This window comes from Xenopus tropicalis, chromosome 1 (assembly GCF_000004195.4).
Source record: "Xenopus tropicalis strain Nigerian chromosome 1, UCB_Xtro_10.0, whole genome shotgun sequence".
NCBI classification, from domain to species: Eukaryota; Metazoa; Chordata; class Amphibia; order Anura; family Pipidae; genus Xenopus; species Xenopus tropicalis.
In genome coordinates, this window is record NC_030677.2 from 105,003,628 (window position 1) to 105,030,598 (window position 26,971).

Genomic DNA, 26,971 nt, shown 5'->3' on the forward strand with positions numbered 1-26,971 from the left:
CAGACAGCAGCAATACGGCACATATATAAAGGCTGTCTCTTTCCACTCTGAAATACACAGTGAAACTTCCAAACATTTAAAATGGGAAAGGTAAGTCAGAACCTTTTTTTTAAAATATATTCATGAATACATGAATGACGTGAAGTATTTGCCTCTCTTGGCAAACTAATCAATTTTTTTGGCTTTCAGTACCACCTCTATACTGATGATACTCAGATCTATCTTTCCTCTCCTAATCTCATCCCAGAGCTCCTAACTCATGTCTCTTCCTGCTTGTCTGCTATCTCTACTCGGATGTCCCAACGTTACCTTTAATTAAACCTCTCTAAGACTGAATTGGTTTTCTTTCCCCAACACCTACATTGTTCCAGAGGTATCTATCACAGTTAACAATTCTACTATCACCCCATCTTCCCAGGCCCGGTGCCTTGGGGTTATCCTTAATTTTGCCCTGTCCTTCACTCCTCATATCCAGTCACTTATCAAATCATGCCACTTTTTCAAGAAATATTTAGAAAATATGATCATTTATCACCCAAGATGCTGCCAAAATTCTTATTCATTCTCTTATTATATCAGGCCTGGGCTACTGTAACTCTCTGTTAATTTGCCTTTCCCTTCAGAGACTTTCCCCTCTCCAGTCCATAATGAATACTGCTGCTAGGCTCATACACCTTTAGCAATCGCTCCTCTTCTGCCAATCCCTGCACTGGCTTCCACTCTGCTCCACACTACATTTCTGAACTAATCTCTAGACACCAACCAGCTCGCTTATTACTCTCCTTTACTTACCGGCTTCTCAACTCCTCTCTCAGTACCACCTTACACACTTGCATTCCCCTTCTCTGGAATTCGCTCCCACAATCTGTCAGACATTTGCCCAATCTTTCTGCTTTCAAAAGATCTCTAAAAACACATTTATTTTGAGAAGCTTACCCTTATTTACTTTAGCATAACCTCAGTAGGCTGTTAAGTAGGCTGATGAAGCACCTAATGGTGCGAAACGCATTAGGAAGGAGAGTGGGTACCATGAGGCACTGGGTTTTCCTTTCCACTGTGGTATAGTATGGCTTATGTTTTTTTGAATTTGTGTTAAATCTTCTGAGCCAATAAATGTTTGTTCTTTTCACTAAAAAACTTATGTGTTGATTTAAATTGTTAAAAACAATACCCTGGGCTACATTGCTTAATTCTGAATTAGCCCTTCTCCTTAGAGATTGTAAGCTCTTTTGGGCAGGGCCCTCTTCACCTCTTGTATAGGTTATTGGTAGCTTTATATATCACTCTGTATATCCGATGTATGAAACCCACAGCACTGCGGAATATGTTGGCGCTTTATAAATACATTTCAGTAATAATAATAATAATTATAATAATAATACTCTTCTAATTTTGATGACATTTAAAAAATATTTTAGGTAGGTAACATAATTAAAAAGCTTGCTAACATAAGAAATCACTACAAAATATTATATATATTCTTGCCAAAAGCTGCATCAGTTTTCGCTTTCATTCTTTACCTCCTAATTAGTATTTATGTACCCTAACTTGAATTTAACATAAGGAAACTGAAATATTTAAAGGCACATTCCTCCATCTGTTGATAAAACAGAAACACAAAATAAATATTCATTTTATAGATTGTGTCTATGCCCTCATTTTATTTGTAAAATATCTTTCTTCAGATCTTCTTCTATGAGGAAAGGAACTTCCAAGGCCGCCACTATGAGTGCAGCTCAGACTGTTCTGACATGTCCTCGTACTTCAATCGCTGCAACTCCATCAGGGTAGAGGGTGGTAACTGGATCCTCTATGAGCACCCCAGTTACAGGGGACACCAGTATTACCTCTGGCAAGGAGAATACCCAGACTTTCAGAGATGGATGGGATTCAATGACTCCATCAGGTCCTGCCGCTTTATTCCCCATGTAAGTTATCTAATGTTCTTATCTCCCTTAGGAGAAACTATAGGATAGTTAGAGTTACTCATTTTCAGTTTTCCAGTTCTAATGAAAATGTTTTAAATGATGGTGTTAATCCATTACTCGATGTACAGACCCTAAGACCTAAACAAGAAAATTAAATGTAGATATAATACTATGGAAAATAAGACTGACTAATATTTAGTTTTAAACAGCAGCAAAATTTATGACTGTTATGATGAAGATATTCTAAAGAAATGGAGCAACTGTAGCATTTTCATTGGTAATGCTTGCGCAAAGAGTATATAAATTTAATAAGTAGGCAAATATATAGAAATGAAAAAAACAAGCTATGCAAAGTATTCGAGAGGTTAATTATGACCTATGACCATATTTTTGCATTTCTTTTAAGTACCATGGCCAATACAAAATGAGAATCTATGAAAAAGGAGACTACCAAGGGCAGATGATGGAGTTCTTTGATGACTGCCCCAATACTTATGATCGATTCCGTTTCCATGACATTCACTCCTGCAATGTGTTTGATGGCCACTGGATGTTCTATGAGGAACCCAACTACAGGGGACGTCAGTACTACCTGAGACCTGGACAATACAGGAGATACAGTGACTGGGGAGCCTCAAGCGCCAGAATGGGATCTTTTAGAAGGATTTATCACAGATTTTAAATAATTTGGAAACTTAACTAAACTTTCAATAAAATAAACAATAATTCCAAACAACTTGTTTATATATTGGCTTATGTTTATAAACATCATAGAAGATGTACTAAAGGGTGTAGCGATATGATCTCTTTGCAATACTTGTCTAAAAGAACCATATATTACATTTCTGGTTATCTGAACACAAAATGATATTCTATAAAGACACCTCAACTCTAAAGAAGGCTTACAATTGAGATATGGAATACTGTGGTAGTTTCACACTAAATAGGTTTTATTAAGATGCAACTGATAAAGTTTAAGAAAAAGATATGACTTTAGCAACTGAGAAAATACAAAAGGTTACTGCTGTTTTTACATTAACTACAATCCAATAATTAGTCCAAGTTTAACACTTTCCATCTTATCATATATAGTTATGAGTTTTACTGCTTTACAAATACTTTTTTTTTTTTTTACATTGATCATCTCCTAGACTGGTTCATAGCAGCCATATTTTTCTTGAAAGATCATATTTAGCCTTCTTTTTTCACTAATGGATTAATTTAGAAGTGTATTATATATTTATTAATATTTATTATTTACATTGAGTATGCAGAGTGGTTACAGGCACCAGTCTTTAAGAGTATTAATGAGCTGAGAGAGTGCTAAAACATGCAAGTTAACTAGTAAGAGGACTTTTCACATCAAAAGGATGAAGTGAATAAAGCTCTGTAATAACCACCACCCTCTAAAATAGCATCAATTGCTTTATAAGGTCTACAGGTGTAGAGTTAAAATACTGTAGAGGAAAAATGTAACATGTATTAGATATACTTATAAGCAAGGCTGTGGAGTCGGAGGCAATTTTGGATACCTGGAGTCGGAGTTGGAAAAAAATGAACCGACTCCGACTCCTACTAAATTTAAATGAGAATAAAAAAAAAAATAAAGCAAGTTTAAATGTCCCAATTCACAAACAGTCATAATTAATTACTTCTCTGCTATAAGAATAAAGCCCAATGCACGCAGTGCATAAACGAACATGTTGAGTGACCATGAAGCATGCTTTTCATTGACTGTATGTTTCACTAAATGGGACATAACGCACAGTTAAGGTGCGGCAGCTCCACTGCGTCATGTTCCTCTGTTACAGGGAACCCAATGCCCACTGGGAACCTAGCCTAACTCTCACTGATAACTAATTAAGTAAAAAAAAATTGCAGGACTAGAAATACTTGTATACATGAAGGGAATGGACAGTCAATAGTTTAAGATTGAAGCTTTAAAACATTTGAAAACTGCTGTAATTCAGCTGTAATGTTAGCTTAAACTTTAAACATTACTATGGGATTCTAGGGAAATCATTAGGAGTAGGAGTATAGATAAAATTGTCTATCAGTTTATTATCAGTTCAGTTGTGTTTTAAGTACCCCTTCCAGGAGTCTTCCACTGTCCTATCTTCACCAGATCATCAGAACACTAAGGAAAAAGCAGCAGTTTCTGCCCAACTACCTCTCTCTGCTAAGAGCTTAGAAGAACTTGGTGGAACAGTTTCTTGGATTCAACTGTAAGTGTTCATATTTATTTTAAAACCTGCATGGCTGCTATCTGTATGAGGGAAGGCTGTGTGCACATGTGTCTGGATAAACCTGCATGACTGCTATCTGTATGAGGGAAGGCTGTGTGCACATGTGTCTGGATAAACCTGCATGACTGCTATCTGTATGAGGGAAGGCTGTATGCACATGTGTCTGGATAAACCTGCATGACTGCTATCTGTATGAGGGAAGGCTGTATGCACATGTGTCTGGATAAACCTGCATGACTGCTATCTGTATGAGGGAAGGCTGTATGCACATGTGTCTGGATAAACCTGCATGGCTGCTATCTGTATGAGGGAAGGCTGTGTGCACATGTATCTGGATAAACCTGCATGGCTGCTATCTGTATGAGGGAAGGCTGTGTGCACATGTGTCTGGATAAACCTGCATGACTGCTATTTGTATGAGGGAAGGCTGTGTGCACATGTGTCTGGATAAACCTGCATGACTGCTATCTGTATGAGGGAAGGCTGTGTGCACATGTATCTGGATAAACCTGCATGGCTGCTATCTGTATGAGGGAAGGCTGTGTGCACATGTGTCTGAATAACTGCATGACTGCTATCTATATGAGGGAAGGCTGTGTGCACATGTGTCTGAATAACTGCATGACTGCTATCTATATGAGGGAAGGCTGTGTGCACATGTGTCTGGATAAACCTGCATGACTGCTATCTGTATGAGGGAAGGCTGTATGCACATGTGTCTGGATAAACCTGCATGACTGCTATCTGTATGAGGGAAGGCTGTGTGCACATGTGTCTGAATAACTGCCTGACTGCTATCTGTATGAGGGAAGGCTGTGTGCACATGTGTCTGGATAAACCTGCATGACTGCTATCTGTATGAGGGAAGGCTGTATGCACATGTGTCTGGATAAACCTGCATGACTGCTATCTGTATGAGGGAAGGCTGTATGCACACGTGTCTGGATAAACCTGCATGACTGCTATCTGTATGAGGGAAGGCTGTACGCACATGTGTCTGGATAAACCTGCATGACTGCTATCTGTATGAGGGAAGGCTGTATGCACATGTGTCTGGATAAACCTGCATGGCTGCTATCTGTATGAGGGAAGGCTGTATGCACATGTGTCTGGATAAACCTGCATGGCTGCTATCTGTATGAGGGAAGGCTGTGTGCACATGTGTCTGGATAAACCTGCATGACTGCTATCTGTATGAGGGAAGGCTGTGTGCACATGTGTCTGGATAAACCTGCATGACTGCTATCTGTATGAGGGAAGGCTGTGTGCACATGTGTCTGGATAAACCTGCATGACTGCTATCTGTATGAGGGAAGGCTGTATGCACATGTGTCTGGATAAACCTGTATGACTGCTATCTGTATGAGGGAAGGCTGTATGCACATGTGTCTGGATAAACCTGCATGACTGCTATCTGTATGAGGGAAGGCTGTATGCACATGTGTCTGGATAAACCTGCATGGCTGCTATCTGTATGAGGGAAGGCTGTGTGCACATGTATCTGGATAAACCTGCATGGCTGCTATCTGTATGAGGGAAGGCTGTGTGCACATGTGTCTGGATAAACCTGCATGACTGCTATCTGTATGAGGGAAGGCTGTGTGCACATGTATCTGGATAAACCTGCATGGCTGCTATCTGTATGAGGGAAGGCTGTATGCACATGTGTCTGGATAAACCTGCATGACTGCTATCTGTATGAGGGAAGGCTGTATGCACATGTGTCTGGATAAACCTGCATGACTGCTATCTGTATGAGGGAAGGCTGTGTGCACATGTGTCTGAATAACTGCATGACTGCTATCTGTATGAGGGAAGGCTGTGTGCACATGTGTCTGGATAAACCTGCATGACTGCTATCTGTATGAGGGAAGGCTGTATGCACATGTGTCTGGATAAACCTGCATGACTGCTATCTGTATGAGGGAAGGCTGTGTGCACATGTGTCTGAATAACTGCATGACTGCTATCTGTATGAGGGAAGGCTGTATGCACATGTGTCTGGATAAACCTGCATGACTGCTATCTGTATGAGGGAAGGCTGTGTGCACATGTGTCTGGATAAACCTGCATGACTGCTATTTGTATGAGGGAAGGCTGTATGCACATGTGTCTGGATAAACCTGCATGACTGCTATCTGTATGAGGGAAGGCTGTGTGCACATGTATCTGGATAAACTTGCATGGCTGCTTGTCTGTATGAGGGAAGGCTGTGTGCACATGTGTCTGGATAAACCTGCATGACTGCTATCTGTATGAGGGAAGGCTGTATGCACATGTGTCTGGATAAACCTGCATGACTGCTATCTGTATGAGGGAAGGCTGTATGCACATGTGTCTGGATAAACCTGCATGACTGCTATCTGTATGAGGGAAGGCTGTATGCACATGTGTCTGGATAAACCTGCATGACTGCTATCTGTATGAGGGAAGGCTGTATGCACATGTGTCTGGATAAACCTGCATGACTGCTATCTGTATGAGGGAAGGCTGTGTGCACATGTGTCTGAATAACTGCATGACTGCTATCTGTATGAGGGAAGGCTGTGTGCACATGTGTCTGGATAAACCTGCATGACTGCTATCTGTATGAGGGAAGGCTGTGTGCACATGTGTCTGGATAAACCTGCATGACTGCTATCTGTATGAGGGAAGGCTGTGTGCACATGTGTCTGGATAAACCTGCATGACTGCTATTTGTATGAGGGAAGGCTGTATGCACATGTGTCTGGATAAACCTGCATGACTGCTATCTGTATGAGGGGAGGCTGTGTGCACATGTATCTGGATAAACCTGCATGGCTGCTATCTGTATGAGGGAAGGCTGTGTGCACATGTGTCTGGATAAACCTGCATGACTGCTATCTGTATGAGGGAAGGCTGTGTGCACATGTATCTGGATAAACCTGCATGGCTGCTATCTGTATGAGGGAAGGCTGTGTGCACATGTGTCTGGATAAACCTGCATGACTGCTATCTGTATGAGGGAAGGCTGTATGCACATGTGTCTGGATAAACTTGCATGACTGCTATCTGTATGAGGGAAGGCTGTGTGCACATGTGTCTGAATAACTGCATGACTGCTATCTGTATGAGGGAAGGCTGTGTGCACATGTGTCTGGATAAACCTGCATGACTGCTATCTGTATGAGGGAAGGCTGTATGCACATGTGTCTGGATAAACCTGCATGACTGCTATCTGTATGAGGGAAGGCTGTGTGCACATGTGTCTGAATAACTGCATGACTGCTATCTGTATGAGGGAAGGCTGTGTGCACATGTGTCTGGATAAACCTGCATGACTGCTATCTGTATGAGGGAAGGCTGTGTGCACATGTGTCTGGATAAACCTGCATGACTGCTATCTGTATGAGGGAAGGCTGTGTGCACATGTGTCTGGATAAACCTGCATGACTGCTATCTGTATGAGGGAAGGCTGTGTGCACATGTGTCTGGATAAACCTGCATGACTGCTATTTGTATGAGGGAAGGCTGTATGCACATGTGTCTGGATAAACCTGCATGACTGCTATCTGTATGAGGGAAGGCTGTGTGCACATGTATCTGGATAAACTTGCATGGCTGCTTGTCTGTATGAGGGAAGGCTGTGTGCACATGTTTCTGGATAAACCTGCATGACTGCTATCTGTATGAGGGAAGGCTGTATGCACATATGTCTGGATAAACCTGCATGACTGCTATCTGTATGAGGGAAGACTGTAATGCACATGTGTCTGGATAAACCTGCATGACTGCTATCTGTATGAGGGAAGGCTGTATGCACATGTGTCTGGATAAACCTGCATGACTGCTATCTGTATGAGGGAAGGCTGTATGCACATGTGTCTGGATAAACCTGCATGACTGCTATCTGTATGAGGGAAGGCTGTGTGCACATGTGTCTGAATAACTGCATGACTGCTATCTGTATGAGGGAAGGCTGTGTGCACATGTGTCTGGATAAACCTGCATGACTGCTATCTGTATGAGGGAAGGCTGTGTGCACATGTGTCTGGATAAACCTGCATGACTGCTATCTGTATGAGGGAAGGCTGTATGCACATGTGTCTGGATAAACCTGCATGACTGCTATCTGTATGAGGGAAGGCTGTGTGCACATGTGTCTGGATAAACCTGCATGACTGCTATTTGTATGAGGGAAGGCTGTATGCACATGTGTCTGGATAAACCTGCATGACTGCTATCTGTATGAGGGAAGGCTGTATGCACACGTGTCTGGATAAACCTGCATGACTGCTATCTGTATGAGGGAAGGCTGTATGCACATGTGTCTGGATAAACCTGCATGACTGCTATCTGTATGAGGGAAGGCTGTATGCTCATGTGTCTGGATAAACTTGCATGACTGCTATCTGTATGAGGGAAGGCTGTATGCACATGTGTCTGGATAAACCTGCATGACTGCTATCTGTATGAGGGAAGGCTGTGTGCACATGTGTCTGGATAAACCTGCATGACTGCTATCTGTATGAGGGAAGGCTGTGTGCACATGTATCTGGATAAACTTGCATGGCTGCTTGTCTGTATGAGGGAAGGCTGTGTGCACATGTTTCTGGATAAACCTGCATGACTGCTATCTGTATGAGGGAAGGCTGTATGCACATATGTCTGGATAAACCTGCATGACTGCTATCTGTATGAGGGAAGACTGTAATGCACATGTGTCTGGATAAACCTGCATGACTGCTATCTGTATGAGGGAAGGCTGTATGCACATGTGTCTGGATAAACCTGCATGACTGCTATCTGTATGAGGGAAGGCTGTATGCACATGTGTCTGGATAAACCTGCATGACTGCTCTCTGTATGAGGGAAGGCTGTATGCACATGTGTCTGGATAAACCTGCATGACTGCTATCTGTATGAGGGAAGGCTGTATGCACATGTGTCTGGATAAACCTGCATGACTGCTATCTGTATGAAGGAAGGCTGTGTGCACATGTGTCTGGATAAACCTGCATGACTGCTATCTGTAGGTTTGTGAGTGTGGTGCAGGAATGTATAAAAGTTTATGTATAGTGCAGATTGTTTATATGCTTCTGAGTACTAAAATGTGCATAGGACAACTCATATCTAGGTTTAATGCTTAGCTATATAGCTTATTTGTATGTATAAAGCCATGTTGTATGTATATTTGCATAGAACAAGACTGTGTATGCTTATTAAAAATCAAAGTATATGCCAGTTAGTATATCATATTTTATATTTTCTATTTTAGTGAAAGAGGCATTCTATTAAGAATGGCAAAAAGACTGTCGACAACAAACATGACTAAGTCTACTATTTATGAGCACTTTGCATTATCAAGTGATGGGAAACATTACGTGTGCCAATGTATTAAAAAAGATGATGATGGTGAAAAACAATGTGATGCAAAAATTAGCAGTTTCAGTGGGCCTGATAAAAATGCACCTACGAGAGCATCAAATTTGAAAAGACACTTACAGCGTTTTCATCCCAAAGTGTTAGAAGCTGTGAATGAGAAAGATAGCAATGAAAACATTGCATCCACTTCTGTAACAAAAAATGTTCAGAAATCTTCTACTGGAGCCCAATCACAATTAAGAAAATTCTTTACATCTGACAAAGTTACCATTACGATGACACCAGAAAAATTAAAAACCCACATTATTGAAATGGTAAAGAATAGTCTACCACTTTCCTTCTTTTCACAGCCAGCCTTTTTAGGCCTAAATGGAGAAATGACTAAAAAACTTGGTGTTTCTCTGGAAAGAGAAAGTATAAGGACACTTATAATTGAGGAGGCCAAATGTAAAAAGGAAGAACTAAGGAAAAGTCTGAAAGGACGTTTCGTCTTCATTAAAATGGATGCATGCACGCATCGCAGAGTCAATTATTTCGCTATCAATGTTAGATATGTGGATGAAAATAACAAAACAATAACACAGACCTTGGGATTAAAGGACACCCAGGCACATCACTCCAGTGACTATCTTCAGAAGTTAGTGGAGGGTGTTCTAGAAGATTTTGAAATTAAAAAGGAACAGATTCTTTGTATTGTGACAGATAACGCTTCTAATATGTTGAGCACATTTGAGAAGATGAACAAAGATGAAGAAAGAGACAAAGAGATATTAGAGTTAGAGGAAGACCGCTCTGAAAGTATTGGAGAAACTGAAGAGAATAATGACATTGTGGATAACATTGTTGAAGAAGCATTACAGCTTGCTACTATTCACCATATGAGATGTGCTGTTCATACTCTGCAGCTTGCTATAAGGGATGGACTAAAAGATCGCCATGCAGTTACTTTGATTGGGAAAGTAAGGCAAGTAGCTGTTGCAGCTAGGGTCCCTAAAACGGACGCAATTTTGAAGAGGTGTGCTGGAAAAATAGCCATTTTAGATCAAATAACACACTGGGGAAGCACTTATTTGATGGTGAAGCGTTTGCTTGAACTTAAAGACTTCCTAGAAGAACTGGATAATGAGAATGTTGCTTTAACTGAAAGCCAGTGGACACAAATAAAAGAGCTGGAAAACCTTCTTTCGCACCCCTTTACTGTCACCAAGAGGTTGCAATGCGATGATCTAACCCCTGGTAAATTCTTCTTGGAATGAAGGAGCCTGATGTATCGCCTAAACAAAAGTGGAGGGTTAATAGCTGATGGCATTGCATCTTCAATGAAGAAAATAGAGAGTCTTTTGCTGGAAAATGAAATCTTGCTAGCAGCTATTTTTGTCGACCCAACAAGCCGAATTTTGTTGACCAGTAACCAGACTGCTACAGCAAAAAATGCACTCTACGAATTAGCAGTTCGCATGAAGGGATTATTACTACCTGAAATACCTCCAGAGAGTGACGTTTTAAGCGCTGGTAACTCAGGATCATCCTCTTCAAATGAAGAGTTAGACTTTGATTCCTTCTTGGACAAGATGGAAGTTCAAGTTTAAAAAGGAAAGCATTGTCGCATAAGCATTAAAGAACCAGTAAACGTCCAAATGAAGAAATTCCAGCAGGAGTTTTTTAAAGAACTAAAAGAAGCAGAAAAATATGATCGCTCATCAAAACTGAGCATTGAAGAAGCCATCCTTCTTTATCCAGATATTATTAGTGATGTGGCAAGAATTGTAACGGCAATGCCACCCACCCAAGTCAGTGTTGAAAGATTATTTTCAGCTCTGAAAATAATTAAGTCAGATTTAAGAGCCTCTATGAAAGAGGATCTGGCAGAAGCAATTCTGTTTCTTAGAGCTCAACATTGATTTATTTTTAGATTGCATTTAAAGGGAACCTGAGGTGAGAGGAATATGAAGGCTGTCATATTTATTTCCTTTTAAACAATACAGGTTGCTTGGCTATCCTGCTGATCCTCTGCCTCTAATACTTTTTGCCATTGACCCCAAACAAGCATGCAGCAGATCAGGTACGCTGACTCTGGATTAACCAAATGCTTGTTCCAGGGTTATGACAGTACTTTTGCCAGAAAATCAACATGGCTGCCAGACAACTGGCATTGTTTAGAAGGACTTAAATGGCAGCCTCCATATCCCTCTCAACTCGGGTTCCCTATAACTATAACTATAATCCAAGTTTAAAGTAAACCATTTTTAGGCTTTCCAGATTTTGTTTTTGGTTCATAGGTTTGTTTTAAAAGTTAAAACTACCAAAGAATGTGGTTTTTTTTTTCGTATTCAAATCTTTATTGGTGCACAAGAGAAAAAAAACATACAGCTTAATTTGTACATATTTGCTTGTGATTTTAAGTAGTTTTATATTATACAATTCTTCATTTAGATCTGTTCTGCAAGATTTGTATACAATGGAACATATAAATTTCAACAAGGTAAGTAACTTAATGCTATGAGATATTCTATGTTAGTACTATCTACTATTAGTTTGTTTTGTCATATTCGTTAAATGCATATTTCACAGTTTGTCCTGAGTGTTCAAGTATGAGACCCATGGTTGCCAGATTTCAATAAATTTTTGTGGTTTGGGAGATAGGGAGGATGTAATTTCCTCCATAAGGTAAATTTCGTTTACACTCGATAACCATTCCTCTACAGTGGGAGAGTCATCATTTCTCCATTTCCTAGGAATTAAGATTTTAGCAGCCAGTATCAATTGCATCAATAGACTCTTTTTAAATATCTTTTCGGCTTTATCTGTGTGTAGGAGCAGTATCATTTGGGGGGAGAATCTTATCTGGCAACCCAGGATCTCACTACTTATTTGTTCAATCTGTTCCCAGAAAGTTTTCACCCTTGGACATGTGTACCAGATGTGGGATATTGTCCCACTCTCACCATTACATCTCCAGCACTTGTCATGTTGTATCAGACGCATTTTGTAGAGTTGTGTTGGAGTTCTGTACCAGTATGATAGAATTTTGTATGAGTTTTCTTGGAATTTATTACTTATGGAACATTTCGCTACAATTCTGAAGATTCTTTCCCACTCTTCTTCCCCTAGGTCAATCTGGAGTTCCTGTGCCCAGGTGCGGGTGAAGTGAGGTAAGTTGGCATATTTACTTTGGATGATAATTTTATAGACGGTTGAGATTAGATGTTTAGGGCTAGTGTTTCTGTTGCACAGGCATTCAAGGTCTGTTAGGGGTCTAAGAGGTTGCTGTGGGTTATGTAATTCTTTAAGGAAGTTCTTTATTTGTAGATATCTCCATGGGTCCTGCTTAGTCCAGATGTTTCTGTTGATCATTATTGCTGGTGGTTCTGTGGCTGTTGCTAGGACATGTTGTAACTGTAAGTTTTGTATTCCAAACGCGTTGTTCATGCCTTTGTCCATGATTCCTGGTGGAAAGTCTAAATTGTCTCCTAGGGGTATAAGTGGAGATGGGAATGGGATAAGATTGTATTCCTTATTGAGATTTTTCCAGGTTTCTGTTAGCGCTTGAATTTGTGAATTTTGGCCTATGTGTAGTTCCTTCTTCTTCTCTTTGTTCCAGACTACATTTGCTAAAGAATGGCCTGCCCATTGGTTTTCTATTTTTATCCATTGTTTGTCATTGGCTGTATAGGTGTGTTCCACTAGTTTAGACACAATGCTTGCTTGGTAGTAGGAGAAGAGATCTGGCAACCCTAAGCCTCCTTTCTCTTTTGGTTTATATAGAATGGTTTTTTTGAGTCTTGCTTTTTTCTTTGTCCATATGAATTGTGAGACCATGTGTTCCGTTTGGTGGAAAAAAGATTTGGGTAGGGTGATTGGTAATGTTTGAAATAGGTATAGCAGTTTAGGGAGTATTGACATTTTAATGATGTTTATCCGTCCCGTCCAGGTAAAATGGTTATGGTTCCAGCTCTGTAGTTGGGTGGCTAGGTTGGACAGCAATGGTTTGTGGTTGTATTCATAGATTTTATGTAGATCTGTCGGTATGTGTACTCCTAGGTATTGTATTTTCTCAGTTTGCCAATGGAATTTGAAGTTGTTTTGTAGTTGGGTGAGTAGTTTCCCTGGGAGTACTACTGGTAGTGCTTCCGATTTAGTCATATTGATTTTGTAATTTGATAAGTCTCCATAATTTTTGAGTTCCTTCATTGCTATTGGTAGGGAAATGAGTGGTTTCGTTAAGAAGAGGAGTAGGTCATCAGCAAATACTGCTATTTTGAGCGGTTCCCCCTTTATGGTGAGACCTGTTATATCTGGGTTCTGCCTCAGTGCAATCAGTAAATGTTCCATACAAAGGACATAAAGAAGTGGTGAGAGTGGGCACCCTTGTCTGGTACCATTTCGTATTGTAAATGGTTCTGAGAGTATACCATTAATTTTAATTTGAGCCCTTGGTATTGTATAGAGTGCCATAATTTTATTTATGAACCTTGTACCCATTCCTGAGTTTTCAAGTACTTTTTTTAGGAAGGTCCAATGGACTCTATCGAACGCCTTCTCTGCATCCGTTGAGAGGAGCAGAGAGTGCGTTCGATGTTCTTTCGTCCAGCACATCATATTTATTATCTTCATTGTGTTCTCTTTACCCTCCCTGCCTTGGACAAAGCCTGTTTGGTCCCTGTGTATCCACTCTGGTAGGATGGGGTTGAGTCTAGTTGCTAAGATCTTTGTATATATTTTAAGGTCTAGATTCAATAAGGAGATGGGTCTGTAACTGCTACAATTGGTGAGGTCCTTTCCCGGTTTGGGTATGACCGAAATGTATGCTAGCAGGAATTCCTCGTTCAGAGGTTTCTCGGGTCCAATCTCGTTAAAACAGTTTGTCAGCATGGGGGCTAAGTGCTCTAGTAAGTTTTTGTAAAATTTACCAGAGTACCCATCTGGGCCTGGTGCCTTCTGGAGTTTTAAATTTTTAACTACTTCTATAACTTCGTGAAGTTGAATGGGGGATTCCAGTTCTTGTAATATATGTTTCTCTATTCTTGGTAATGCATTTTCATTAAGGTAAGTTTGTATCTTGTGTTCTAGTTTTATTTGGTTAGGATGTTGGGGAATATTGTAGAGATCTTTGTAGTAATGTCTGAAGGCTTCTGCAATTCTGTTTGGTAGTAATTGCATAATGCCTTCTTCGTTTTTCACTTTGTGTATATATGAATCTTGTTGTTTCTGCTTAAGTGCTCTAGCAAGCAGTTTACCCGTTTTATTCCCGTATTCATAGTATTTTTGCCTAAGTCTGGTCATTGCGTATTTGGTAGCACTGTTGGATAATTGTTTTAGTTCTCTCCTTTTTTCCGTCAGCAATCTGTATGTGTCTAGTGATAGATTTTGTTGGTGTTGAATTTCCAACTTGCCTATTTCTCTGATTAGTTGGGTTGTCTTTTTCTGTCTATCTTTCTTTATTCGTGTGCCGTGTTTAATCAGAATACCCCTTAAGACGCATTTTAATGCTTGCCATTTTGTAAGATGGGAAGTTCCATCTGTTTGTGTGTTTTGTTTATAGTCTTTAATTGTATCTATAATTTCTTTGCGGCAGTCTAGATCTTCTAGTAGGCTTTCATTAAGTCTCCATTGCCAGGTGGAGGGGGTTTTATTGGGGATATTTAGCTTTATTTGTACGGCTGCGTGGTCGGACCAAAGTATATTGTCTATACTGGCTTCTTTTAGCCAGTGTAGGTGGTGTTGTGAAATAAATACGTAGTCTATTCGGGCATAACTGTTTTGTGTGCTTGAGTAGTGTGTATATTGTTTTGTGGTTGGGTTGTGGAATCTCCATGTATCAATCAGTCTTAAGGACTGGAGGGATTTGGATGCTATTTTTAGTTTAGAATATGGGAGTACAGAGCTTCCTTTAGAAGTGTCGTTTTGTGGATCTACAGGGAAGTTTAGGTCTCCCCCTATGATGCATAGTCCATTTGCAAAATCTGTAATTTTTTCCTTGAGTTTGTTCAAGAAGGGGATCTGGTTTTTATTTGGAAAATAGACACAACCTATAGTACAGGGTGTGTGGTATAGCTGGCCTTTAATGAGTAGGTATCTACCATTGGGGTCACATAGAGTATTTTCCAGTTGGAAGTTTAGGTTCTTGCGTATTGCTATTGCTACCCCTTTAGTTTTTTGTTCTGGGTTGTTGCTATAGTACCATTGTGAGAAGGTGCCTAGCTTGTGCATTGGTTGTGGAATATTTTTGAAATGTGTTTCTTGTAATAAGATAATATCACCCTTTCCTTTCCTCATTACATTTACTATTTGCCTTCTTTTCTCAGGGATATTAAGACCATTTACATTTAAGGAAATTACTTTGACCGTGTTATCCATTACTGGGTTGTGGTAAGTATATTTGTTCACATCTATGACATTTACCCTTGCACTTAATGTATTTCAGACAGTATATGTTTACCTTGATAAGACAATATTCATAGCAAATTGCAACTTGTATAAAACAAATAACATTAAACTGTTTCGTTAGTTTAAACCATAGCATTGTTAGTAAGAACATATTATATAACCTTTCTGAAGTTGGGCTTTGTGCTCTAAGGCAGTTTCTCTTTGACAAATCATTTGTCTTGCCCATATATCGGGGGGGGTGAGTGTTCCGAACCAGATTTGGCTTCAGCTCAGCAGGTACTTGTTAAACTTAAGTTTTTAATTCCGTGAGGGTGTGTTTCCTTTGTTACGTAGCACATCACTTTTCATCCTGTTTCTTTAGTTTTGTCTTGGGGGGGTAACTTTTCTGGTGTTAGTTTCATCTTTCTCCTTTTGGATTTGGGCGTAGTTACTTCCATCCATGGTTCTTTGTATTGTAGGGAAGTGGGTTTGGGAAGCTGCACAAATTTGACCCACTCTGTCAGATCTAGGGTTTCTGCTTTGCATGCTTGAAGGAATGGGTGTATGTCTTCTGGAGTTGTTAGGATATGTGTTTTCCCTTCTATTGTCGCTTGGATGGAGAATGGGTAACCCCAGCGAAATAGGATTTGTCTCTCTTTAAGCATATCTGTTAGTGGTTTCAGTAGTTTCCTTTGTTGGAGGGTAAACCAGGACAGGTCTTGTAAAATAGCAATTTCTGTGTTTCCATGTTTGACTACTTTCCGTTGGCGTGCTTTGGTTAGTATCTCTTCCTTTTTAGTGTAGCTTAATAAACAGCATATAATGTCTCTTGGTTTTTCAGTGGGGAGACCTCTTGGCCTTAATGCCCTATGTATTCTCTCAATTTGCAGATCATTAGCAGGCTGTTGGCCTAGTATGTCATTGAATATTGCTTGTACTGTTTGTTTCAGAATCGGCTGGTCTATCGACTCAGGAAGGCCTCTCACTCTTAGATTGCATCGTCGCCCTCTATTATCAAGGTCCTCGACTCTGCGGGTGAGTAGTTGTATTGCCCTGCTTTGTGATTCTGTAACCGTTAATAAAGACTCTAAAGTGTTTTCCACTGACTCAGTTCTGTGTTCTATGTCTGCTGTCTTGGAGTGCAGGGCCGTGATCTCGGCCTTTAGGTCCCCCACTTCCTCCTTTAGCGTCGTTTTAATTTGCGTCGCTAAATCAAGGAAATCTTGTTTTGTTGGTAGAGTTTTGAGATAAGAAAGAGTACCTTGATCTGTGTTAATGGATTCACATTCAGATTCTGCATCTGTGCCATCCGGTTTGCCTGTCTCTGAGCTTCCCTCATGTGCGTCGCTGTCTTGCTCCGCTGGCGTTAGAAACTTTTTCAGAAACTTCTGTGATTCGGTAAGTCTGTTCCCCTTGGGTTCTTCCCTTTGGGGGTCTCTATTTTTACCGTGTTTCCCCATGTTTAACAGGTTTTTTCCTCACGATTGGATCGAGCTGTGTCGCAGCTCCTGAGCTAAGCGTCCATCTTAGTTGGCGTTCAGCCACGCCCCCCAAAGAATGTGGTTTGTTTTGAACTGGTAAAGTTGTTGTTCCTGATTTTTATGCCAGCTATTACTATCCAGCCACTTGTTTAAAAAAAAATAAAAAAATAAACAAAACCTTGTTGTTTTCATTGTGTTTGTATTTTACTTTATTTGGGCAATACAGTAGAGTGTTGGCTTCCTAGCCAGTAGTTCTGTGGTTAAATGACATGTATGTCTCCTTCCTTTCCTTCAATGAATATATAAAATACATTAGCATATTAAAAACAGAGGAGTCGGAAGTATCAGAAACTGAGGAGTCGGAGTCAGAGTCGGAGAATTTATCTACCGACTCCACAGCCCTGCTTATAAGGCTACAAAAAGCCACACACAAGAACAAAAGATTAAAAAAAATCTGTATGTACTATGAGTACTTTGCTGCTATTGGATTCATTTAATATTTAAAGGACAAGGAAAGGTTAATATAAATTAAAAGTAAGTCTCAAGGCATTCTTTTGAAGTACTTACTGCATATCTAAGATCCCTGCTTGCTTCTCTGAGATATGTTGCTGGCAGCCTACAGCAGTGTGAAGACTACAGTGACATCACTGAAATCTCTCTGTCCTTCCTGTAGGTGCCAGCGGCAGCCTTCCTATTCTCTGAGCATGTGTGTAACTTGATCCTGTCTGCTGTTCTGAGCTACACATGCCCACCAGCCAATCAGAAGCAGATCTGGCAGAGGGGAGGGGAGGGGGGGAGGGAATGAAACACATGTGCAGTATGAAGCAAGGAGGGAAAGGAAGGGAGAATACCTTTTTAAAGATGGCTGCCTGTTCTAGAAAATGTGAAGTAAGTGTGACTGAGTAAATATTTGATTAGGTGAGCCAAAAGTGTGGCGTTTTTACTAAACAATAGGAGGACTATTGGGCAGTATGCTTTCTAAATTTTGACTTGCATTCTCCTAAATAATTTTTAGCAGACTCAAGGTATGGTAATACAAGTTATGGAAAGATCCCTTGGAAAACCTCAGGTAATGAGCATTCTGTAAAAAAGGGTCTATAGCAGTATATATTGTGACCTGGTAACTGGAGAAGAATTTGAAGGGTGGTTCATCTCTTGCTCCTTTATGTTCAGTGGTATATGAATAGTACATGGTATATGGTACAAGGCCTCGCATCCATGTGGAAAGAGGGCAACAGTGTTGATTGCTGTTGGTTTCCTAAAGAAAAGGATTCTAAAAAGATGCAGTGACTCTATGAACCTATACTTTTGTTTTCAGTTGTGAATCCCATGAGGAGACCAGTATTAGAGGAGTATTAGAGGTAAAATACTCTGTATAGTAGAGTCCAAGTGTGGCAAGGGTTTTAGTGGTTTTAGTTTCTTCAGCCCAAACTATGTAACTGTAACACTTTTAATATGTAATAAAGTTTACATTGTACTGTGCTGGCAGGCTCCTGTTTAAAAACTTAATTGTGCATAACTGTGTTTTGGAACAAAGTACTGCAAAGTGATCTTTTCCATTTCAGTTCCAGTGAAGCAATTTATATAATGATGCAGGAGCCTTGCAGTGGTTAAGTATATATGGAAATTAGTTCATTTCCCTTTCATTTAAAGGACAAGGAAAGGCTAAGTCACTTGGGGGTGCCAAAATGTTAGGCACCCCCAAGTGACTTTAATCGCTTACCTTGTGTTCCGAGCTGGTGCCCCTGTTAGGAGAAAACAGCACCAGCCTGGGGTACCTATAGCGAGCGCTTCCTCCTTCCTACTTCGTTTTGCCGGAACATTCCCAGCACCGGCGCGGCTTTTTCACTCTACTGCGCATGTGCGCACGAAGTGCTGCAGGTACCCCGGGCTAGTGCTGTTCTCTCCGTACAGGGGCACCAGCCCGGGGTAAACGGTAGGTGATTTAAGTCACTTGGGGGTGCCTAACATTTTGGCACCCCCAAGTGACTTTGCCTTTCCTTCTCCTTTAAGTGTCAAAACACACACAGTCTGTTAAAAGGAAAATCCTGCTTTAAACTTGTAATATAGCAGGAATGTTGCACATATGAAAATGAATTCAGAGTGCGAGGGTAGGGTAAGAGATGTAATTCCTTTTATTGCAGGGAGCTGTAAGACAACAGGAACATTCACTTAGTCCTGTACATGGAAACTGGTGCATCAGGTAAAAGTTCCTAAACCTCTAAACATACACTTCTATGCAACTAATTCAGTATACAAGTAACATAACATATAACTGTGCTAGAAATATAACATATCTTGTTGCATAAAGGCTCTATAACCAGCATTAACTACTGTGCAACATGTGCACTGATTCTGCAGGTATAACTGTCCGGCTGCAGCAACTCACTGCAGGCTGTCTGTGCTGGAGACAGTGTAAAACTGGTTTGCAGTGTCATATAAACAATTTTGGATTACTTTTTAAAACTTTAGGATTAGGGTTACTACCTGTAAGACAACAGGAACATTCACTTAGTCCTGTACATGGAAACTGGTGCATCAGGTAAAAGTTCCTAAACCTCTAAACATACACTTCTATGCAACTAATTCAGTATACAAGTAACATAACATATAACTGTGCTAGAAATATAACATATCTTGTTGCATAAAGGCTCTATAACCAGCATTAACTACTGTGCAACATGTGCACTGATTCTGCAGGTATAACTGTCCGGCTGCAGCAACTCACTGCAGGCTGTCTGTGCTGGAGACAGTGTAAAACTGGTTTGCAGTGTCATATAAACAATTTTGGATTACTTTTTAAAACTTTAGGATAAGGGTTACTACCTGTAAGACAACAGGAACATTCACTTAGTCCTGCACAGGGAAACTGGTCCATCAGGTAATAGTTCCTACCTTAGCTGTGCACTTTGGTTCCCCCTGCAGTAGCAGTGCAGGAAAATACAGTCTTATAGGAAACAAAATGTAAGTGCTGAACTTGTTTAAATGCACAAATTTTATTAGGGGGGTGCATAATAACCTTATACCTCTTACCGGAAGTATAGTGATATTTAGTACCAAATTCCTGTACTATCATTAGTATATTAGTAACAAAGAAAATCCTTGCTGCCCTGGTCATGTTTGGCAGTTTGTTATTTGTCACAGGGATCCCCTCCATGTGGTCTGGGCTGTGCACAAGCGCAGTAGAGTAAAACCAGAACTTTAACATTTAAAGCCAAACTTTTGCTCAGATTATAATCACTGAAGGGTGCCCAAATGGCATGTTAAAATATAGGATAAAATGTAACAAAAAACACACTACAAAGTTCAGGGATTTGCATCATCCAGTGCTTCATCTACCCTAACCTACTGAACCATCAAATAGTTGTAAAAATTAAGTTAAGAGTGTTTTATAAAAACCATATAAAATGTAACACTTTATTTCAAGAAATAATACACAAAGTAATACTGTCAATATTTCAGTAGAATCCTTTTTGAATTTTATTATTACTTCCCTGTATATGGCTCAGAGTGTGTGATCCTTATAGAACTGATGGCAACCCTTTTTTTACTGAGATAATGGATGAATTGTGAATGTCTGAATAACCTAAACTGAAAATTATATGCATTACACAAATATGACTTAAGCTTGGGGCACGCCAAGTGGTGATACCAAAATTTCTGTTCAACTATTCCAAATTATCAAATATATCACAGTATCGGTTCCACAATAATGCATGAAGTTAGATTATAGCCAGTGTATGGAGGCCCTGTGAACATTTTCTTGCTCCTGTGGGGAAACACACAACTACAATTTTTTCTGTAGAAATTAGTGCCAAACAGAAAGGTTACATCCATAACATTATGAAATTGTTGCAGGACATCTAAAATGTAATAAAAATATCTTGGCATATGGTAAATCAGTGATCCCCAAAAGTGGCTTGTGTGCAACTTCTTGCTCACCATCCCCTTGGATCTTGCTCCCAGTGGCCTCAATGCTGGCACTTATTTTTTAATTCCTGGCTTGAAGACAAGCATTAGTTGTAAAAAAAGAAAATGTGTACTGCCAAACAGGGCCTCCTGTAGGCTGCCAGGCTACACAGGGGCTACCAATAGCCAATCACAGCCCATATTTGGTGCTTCCAGGAACTTTAAGCATTATTGTGTTGCCCTCCAACTTTTTTGACATTTGACTGTGGCTTTAAAGGTATAAAAGGTTGGGTACTCCTGTGGTAAATTAAGCAAAATTACTAATAGGTGGTTAGCAATTGATGCAGTAGGAAAAGTTATGCATGTATTTGATTTCATATGTCCATTATGAAATCACCTGAAACACACACGCCAACGATTATTAAACAATAGTTGCCTGAAAAATAACGGGGAGAATTTTACAGTTAACAATTGCCTAACTGTTGTCTCAAGTGATCATCAGATAATTTTAGTGTTAGACTATGAGGGACTCTTTAGACTCATAAAGGAACGGTTCAGTGCAAAAATGAAACTAGGTAAAATAGACTGCACAAAATAAAAAATATTTTCAATGTAGTTAGTTAGCCAAAAATGTATCTATTTATCCTGGAGTGGGCAGATGTCTAACATAATGGCCAGAACAATACTTCCTGCTTTCAGCTCTCTAAGCTATTAGCAGTCAGTAACAAATCAGTGACTTGACGGGGGGCCACATGAGACATAACTGTTCAGTTAGTTTGCATTAGATAAAAAGTCGAAATTATGACTTTTAATCTCATAATTATGACTTTGACTTTTAAAGTCATAATTATGACTTCTTTTAAACTCATAATTATGAATTTAAAAAGTTGAAAGTTGAAACCTGCTGTTAAAACTCTGTAGAATCTCATCTATTAATTATAAAATTTTGTGTAAGTATTATGGTCAAAGTACCACTCACCAAGGTGATAGCAAAATATCTTTATTGTGTGGAGTTACAAATTATATGCAAAATACAAACAGCCAGTCAAACATACCTTTGACAGCTCACAGGAGTAATCTGTACAATTAATGCATATAAAAAATAATGTTAAGTATATGTAGTATGTGTGTATGTTTCATATATGTGTGTGTGTGTCTGGGTGTGTGCCCATCTCTCAGGAAGAGAGACCTGTCTGTCCCTCCAGGACAGAGAGCGAGATGTGTCTGTCCCTCCTGGGAAGAGAGAGAGAGAGCAAGAGACTTGTGTCCAAGAGTATATGCCTGGTGTCAGTATGTCCCTACCCCCCAAGTATCTATAAAAGGCAAGAACATATGTTAAAAGGCGTGCTCAGTCCTTTCCCAAATTAACTTACAAGTATGTGTGAATGATAGGTATACATTTCATGTGCTGTGGAATTATAATTCTGTGTAAATATCTTACAAACTCATAATTTTGACTTTTTAAAGGAGAAGGAAAGGTAAAAACTAAGTAAGCTTTATCAGAAAGGTCTATGTAAATACAGCCATAAGCACTCACAGAAAGTTCTCTGTCAAAAGAAACAGGATTTGTTGTCTCTTTGTTTTCCTGCACCAGAGACACGCAGCTCTCTCCTCTCTCCTGCTCCTCCCTCCCTCAAGAATGCTAAGAACTCCCTCCCCCCTTAGGAATGTGTGATCTGAGCCAATCAGCAGGAAGCTTCCTCATAGTCTTACACACTGAGAATGTACACCGGTCTTGGTGCAGGAGCGAGGCATTATGGGAGCTTTCTTTACAGAGCTCAGCATTTTTTTTCCTACGAGGCTTCTGATCATCTGAACATGAGAAATATGGGGAGACTTAAGGGCACTATTGAAAGAACTGAAGGTATGCCTTTCCTTCTCCTTTAAAGTCATAATTATGAGATTAAAAATCATAATTTCGATTACCTGAAAGCAGTTCAAATGTGTCATGCTGGCTTCTTCTGAAAGCTCAAACTCAGGCTGAAAGCTCAGATGGCTGCCTACACATCAATATTACAACTAAGAAAAATACATTTGTTGGTTCAAGAATAAAATTTGAAAAGGTAGAGTGAATTAATTTTTATTTAAACAGTGTAATTTAGAAATAAAAAGTACACCATAAAAATCATGACAGTATCAATTTAAAGGAGAAGGACTTTCATTTTGGCATTTTACTGGCAATAGATTTGCCACATTAGTGCCACCTAGAACACTACATTTATTCTGCAGAAATCTTTACTATACCTGAGTAAAGAGCCCTATAAGCTCCCCCTGACAGCAGCTGCCATTTAAGCTTGGTCTTGGTAGCTTCCTGCTGCAGTTATAGCCATTGGAAGCTCAGATCACACATTCCTAAGGGAGGGGGGGTGAGTTCTTATGCATTCTTATGGGAGGAGGGAGCCGGAGAAGGAAGGGGAAGAGGGATAGAAGAGAGACCTGAGCAGACTCGTGCCCCAAACCTGAAGGAGCCCTAAAAAAGAGGAAGTCTGATACTGAAGAACATGTTCCCAAAATATGAGACAAGAAATACTGTGTTTCTTTTGATAGAGGACTCAGTACAGCATTACTGCATTTTTTTTTTACCTTTCCTTCTCCTTTAAAGATGAAAGTGCAGAATGGTTGGATTGGCTTATGAACACGTGCATTATCATGGCCAAAACCCAATACATCAATGGGATGTTATCAGGTAAACTCAAAACTTTTGTTCAACCGATAACAGCATAATTGTGACATTTCTAGTAGATTTAGGATCAAACAAAAACAGCCTCTTTACTGTTAGTGTTTCAAACAAATCAAGATGATGCACAATTGGTGCTGAGTTCAGATTGCGCTCTATGATTTACTGTATATGTTGGAGATTTGGGATTTTGGCACGAATAGAAATAGATAGATAGGGCTGGAGTTTTAAGATGGCTGGAAAATATTTTGTATAATTCCTTTCATATGTAAATAAAAACAATAAAAGGATTGAAGGGAAAATATGTTTATAACTTAAGTTTTTTGACAGAACCAATTAAAAAGAAAAACATAAAAGACTCACTACCCTCAAACTCTTTTAGTGCACAGTGCTCAGGGTATGGTAACATAGACTTGAACTCTTATTCTGCTACGTCTGTTTATTGATGGAAAATGTAAAGATGTAGGAGTAACAGAACAAAAAGAGTTGTCATAGAACTGCAAAGTTAGGATATGCAACACCCAAAAGCATTGGGTTTGACCCATAACACATACAGTAGAAATATACATAATTCATTATTATCCTTCAACATTTCTATTATTATTTCACTGTAGACTGTAGATAAACTGAAAAGATAAAGGTAAAGCTATGGAATTTGCAGTAGATGTCAGTAAAAACAGAGAAACAGCTGTCACTGCACAACAACAAAAAAAAACAATAGAGGACAAAAGATCTGTACATTTTACTAACTGGTCAAAGTACATGTTCCAGGTTGAGCAGATGCAGACAGCAGCAATACAGGGCATATATAAAGGCTGCCTCTTCTCTCCCTTCACTGGCACTAACACTGCTATTCATTTACAATGGGAAAGGTAAGTGAGAAATATGAAAATATCTTTATAATCCCCATGGTTTCTATTTACTGTATAAGAAAGACAAACATTATTTGCCAATTATGTCTGATAATCATAGAAGAAAATATTCTAGATAGAAAAACACTGTTCAGACAGTTAACCTTTTGCTTTAATTAATATATAAACAGTATTTACATTTGTAAATATCTATACATAACTACATCTTGTCAGAATGGGTTTCTATCTGAGGGATGGAGAGAATATATACTTTTTTAAGGATAGGTTTATCTTCTATTTAATTTGCACTATCCAGTTATGGATTTTAAAAACACTAATGGGGTTATGTAATAAAAGACACTTAGTTTACCCAGGAGAAATAGTCAATAGCAACCAATCAGCAGAAAGCATTTACTGGTCACCTGTTTAAAAGCAAACACTTTATTGGTAGCTATGGGTTACTGCTCCTGGGCAAACTTAGTGCCTTTTATAATATATGGGGGGGGCATTTTCTAATACTTTGCTGATTAAAAAAAAAATAATCTTGGTGGAAATTAACATCCTAAGCATCTGCTCTGCATTTATGTGTTTTCAATTCTGTTATACAGCATTGTGTAATTTGTTGACACACAATATATGTGTGTAAATAATAGTTACACTCTTGAATTCCAGGTCTAAAAAAAAAAATATTTTAAAAAACAGTGTTTTTCTTTAGATCTTCTTCTATGAGGAAAGGAACTTCCAAGGCCGCCACTATGAGTGCGGCTCAGACTGTTCTGACCTGTCCTCATACTTCAATCACTGCAACTCCATCAGGGTAGAGGGTGGTAACTGGATCCTCTATGAGCACCCCAGTTACAGGGGACACCAGTATTACCTCTGGCAAGGAGAATACCCAGACTTTCAGAGATGGATGGGATTCAATGACAATATCAGATCCTGTCGCTTTATTTCCAATGTAAGTGTTTTTACTTTTCCACCACATAATTCCCCATGTAAGTTAGTTATATTGTAATTTCCCCATGGGAACAATATTTAGAGCAGTTATTACACCTATATTATTATTATATGATATTTATGCACAAGTGGCTGCACTAATGACTAGTAATGAGCCAATCTATCTTGTTTTAACTCCATACTAGAGTTACATAATTATAGGCTAATGTAAAAAATGGCACATGCTTTCTCTAGTTCTATTACTCATAGAAAACAACTGGTCACAAAATGGTACTAAGATTAAACCTATAGAAACAGGTGGGTGTGTACATGTTGTTATTAATATTAGTAAATATAGAAGAAATAAAATAGAATAAGACTAATTAATTAAAAGATTTTGTTTCCAAATCCATTGCTTGTTTGTTTTTTATTTATTTTTATTTATATTTGTTAAAAGTACCAAGGGCAATACAAAATGAGAATCTATGAAAGAGGAGACTACCAAGGACAGATGATGGAGTTCTTTGATGACTGCCCCAATACTTATGATCGATTCCGTTTCCATGACATTCACTCCTGCAATGTGTTTGATGGCCACTGGATGTTCTATGAGGAACCCAACTACAGGGGACGTCAGTTCTACCTGAGACCTGGACAATACAGGAGATACAGTGACTGGGGAGCCTCAAGTGCCAGAATTGGTTCATTCAGAAAAGTTTATCACAGATTTTAAATAATTTTGAAACATTGCACACCAACTATGTTTGTGTTCTAATAAAAGTGATAAATCCCTTTCTAGTTGTTTTTGTAATTGTCATTTGTACATGTAGTGTACATGTAGACTGATCAAGCTGAGTTTATATACAGTGAAGAAGAGGTGATTTTGGTGGGATATACATCTCAACACAAAAAGAACAAAATTGATAGCTTGGTGGTTTAATTGAATTTAGCTCTAGCTATCTTGAAGTAAGAACATTAAATATATGTGTAGATTTCAAAACATTAAGAAAAGATGGGAAGGGTTAAATAGTTCTTTGCCAAAGTTAGAATCATGTTGTACAAGGATGTGTGCTAGTAAGCATCTATTGCATAGTAATGAAATGGTGAAATCCAGATAGTTGCTAATGAATGAACTTTAGAGTCTTCTCAAGTTACCAAGAGAGATAAGTGAAACTGTTCCTTTTCTCTTCCTGCAAACATTGTGAAGATGCTGAAAAATTTGCAAAATGGT

General features: G+C 39.2%; 1 protein-coding gene across 4 annotated transcripts; it reads left to right on the forward strand.

The window, feature by feature from the left end:
* crygdl.17 (crystallin gamma D like gene 17) lies at nucleotides 1-26,534 on the forward strand. 4 transcript variants are annotated; one of them, XM_031905628.1, is made up of 3 exons: nucleotides 1-90; nucleotides 1,686-1,932; nucleotides 26,205-26,534. In XM_031905628.1, the coding sequence occupies exons 1-3, from the start codon at nucleotides 82-84 to the stop codon at nucleotides 26,471-26,473; spliced, it is 525 nt and encodes a 174-aa protein (XP_031761488.1). In that variant the 5' UTR covers nucleotides 1-81; the 3' UTR covers nucleotides 26,474-26,534. The 4 variants fall into 4 exon arrangements, with proteins under 4 accessions (XP_031761488.1, XP_012809441.1, XP_031761479.1 ...); XM_012953987.3 differs by lacking the exon at nucleotides 26,205-26,534 and adding an exon at nucleotides 2,335-2,664 and having other exon boundaries at nucleotides 1,686-1,928; XM_031905619.1 differs by lacking the exon at nucleotides 1,686-1,932 and adding an exon at nucleotides 25,520-25,762 and having other exon boundaries at nucleotides 68-90; nucleotides 26,198-26,534.
* The last annotated feature ends 437 nt before the right edge of the window (nucleotides 26,535-26,971 follow it).

What these genes read in the sequence shown, in the direction of transcription:
- crygdl.17 (XM_012953987.3), top strand. An exon ending in CCTGCCGCTTTATTCCCCAT is followed by an intron (nt 1,929 to 2,334) that starts GTAAGTTATCTA and finishes ATTTCTTTTAAG; the next exon opens with TACCATGGCCAATACAAAAT.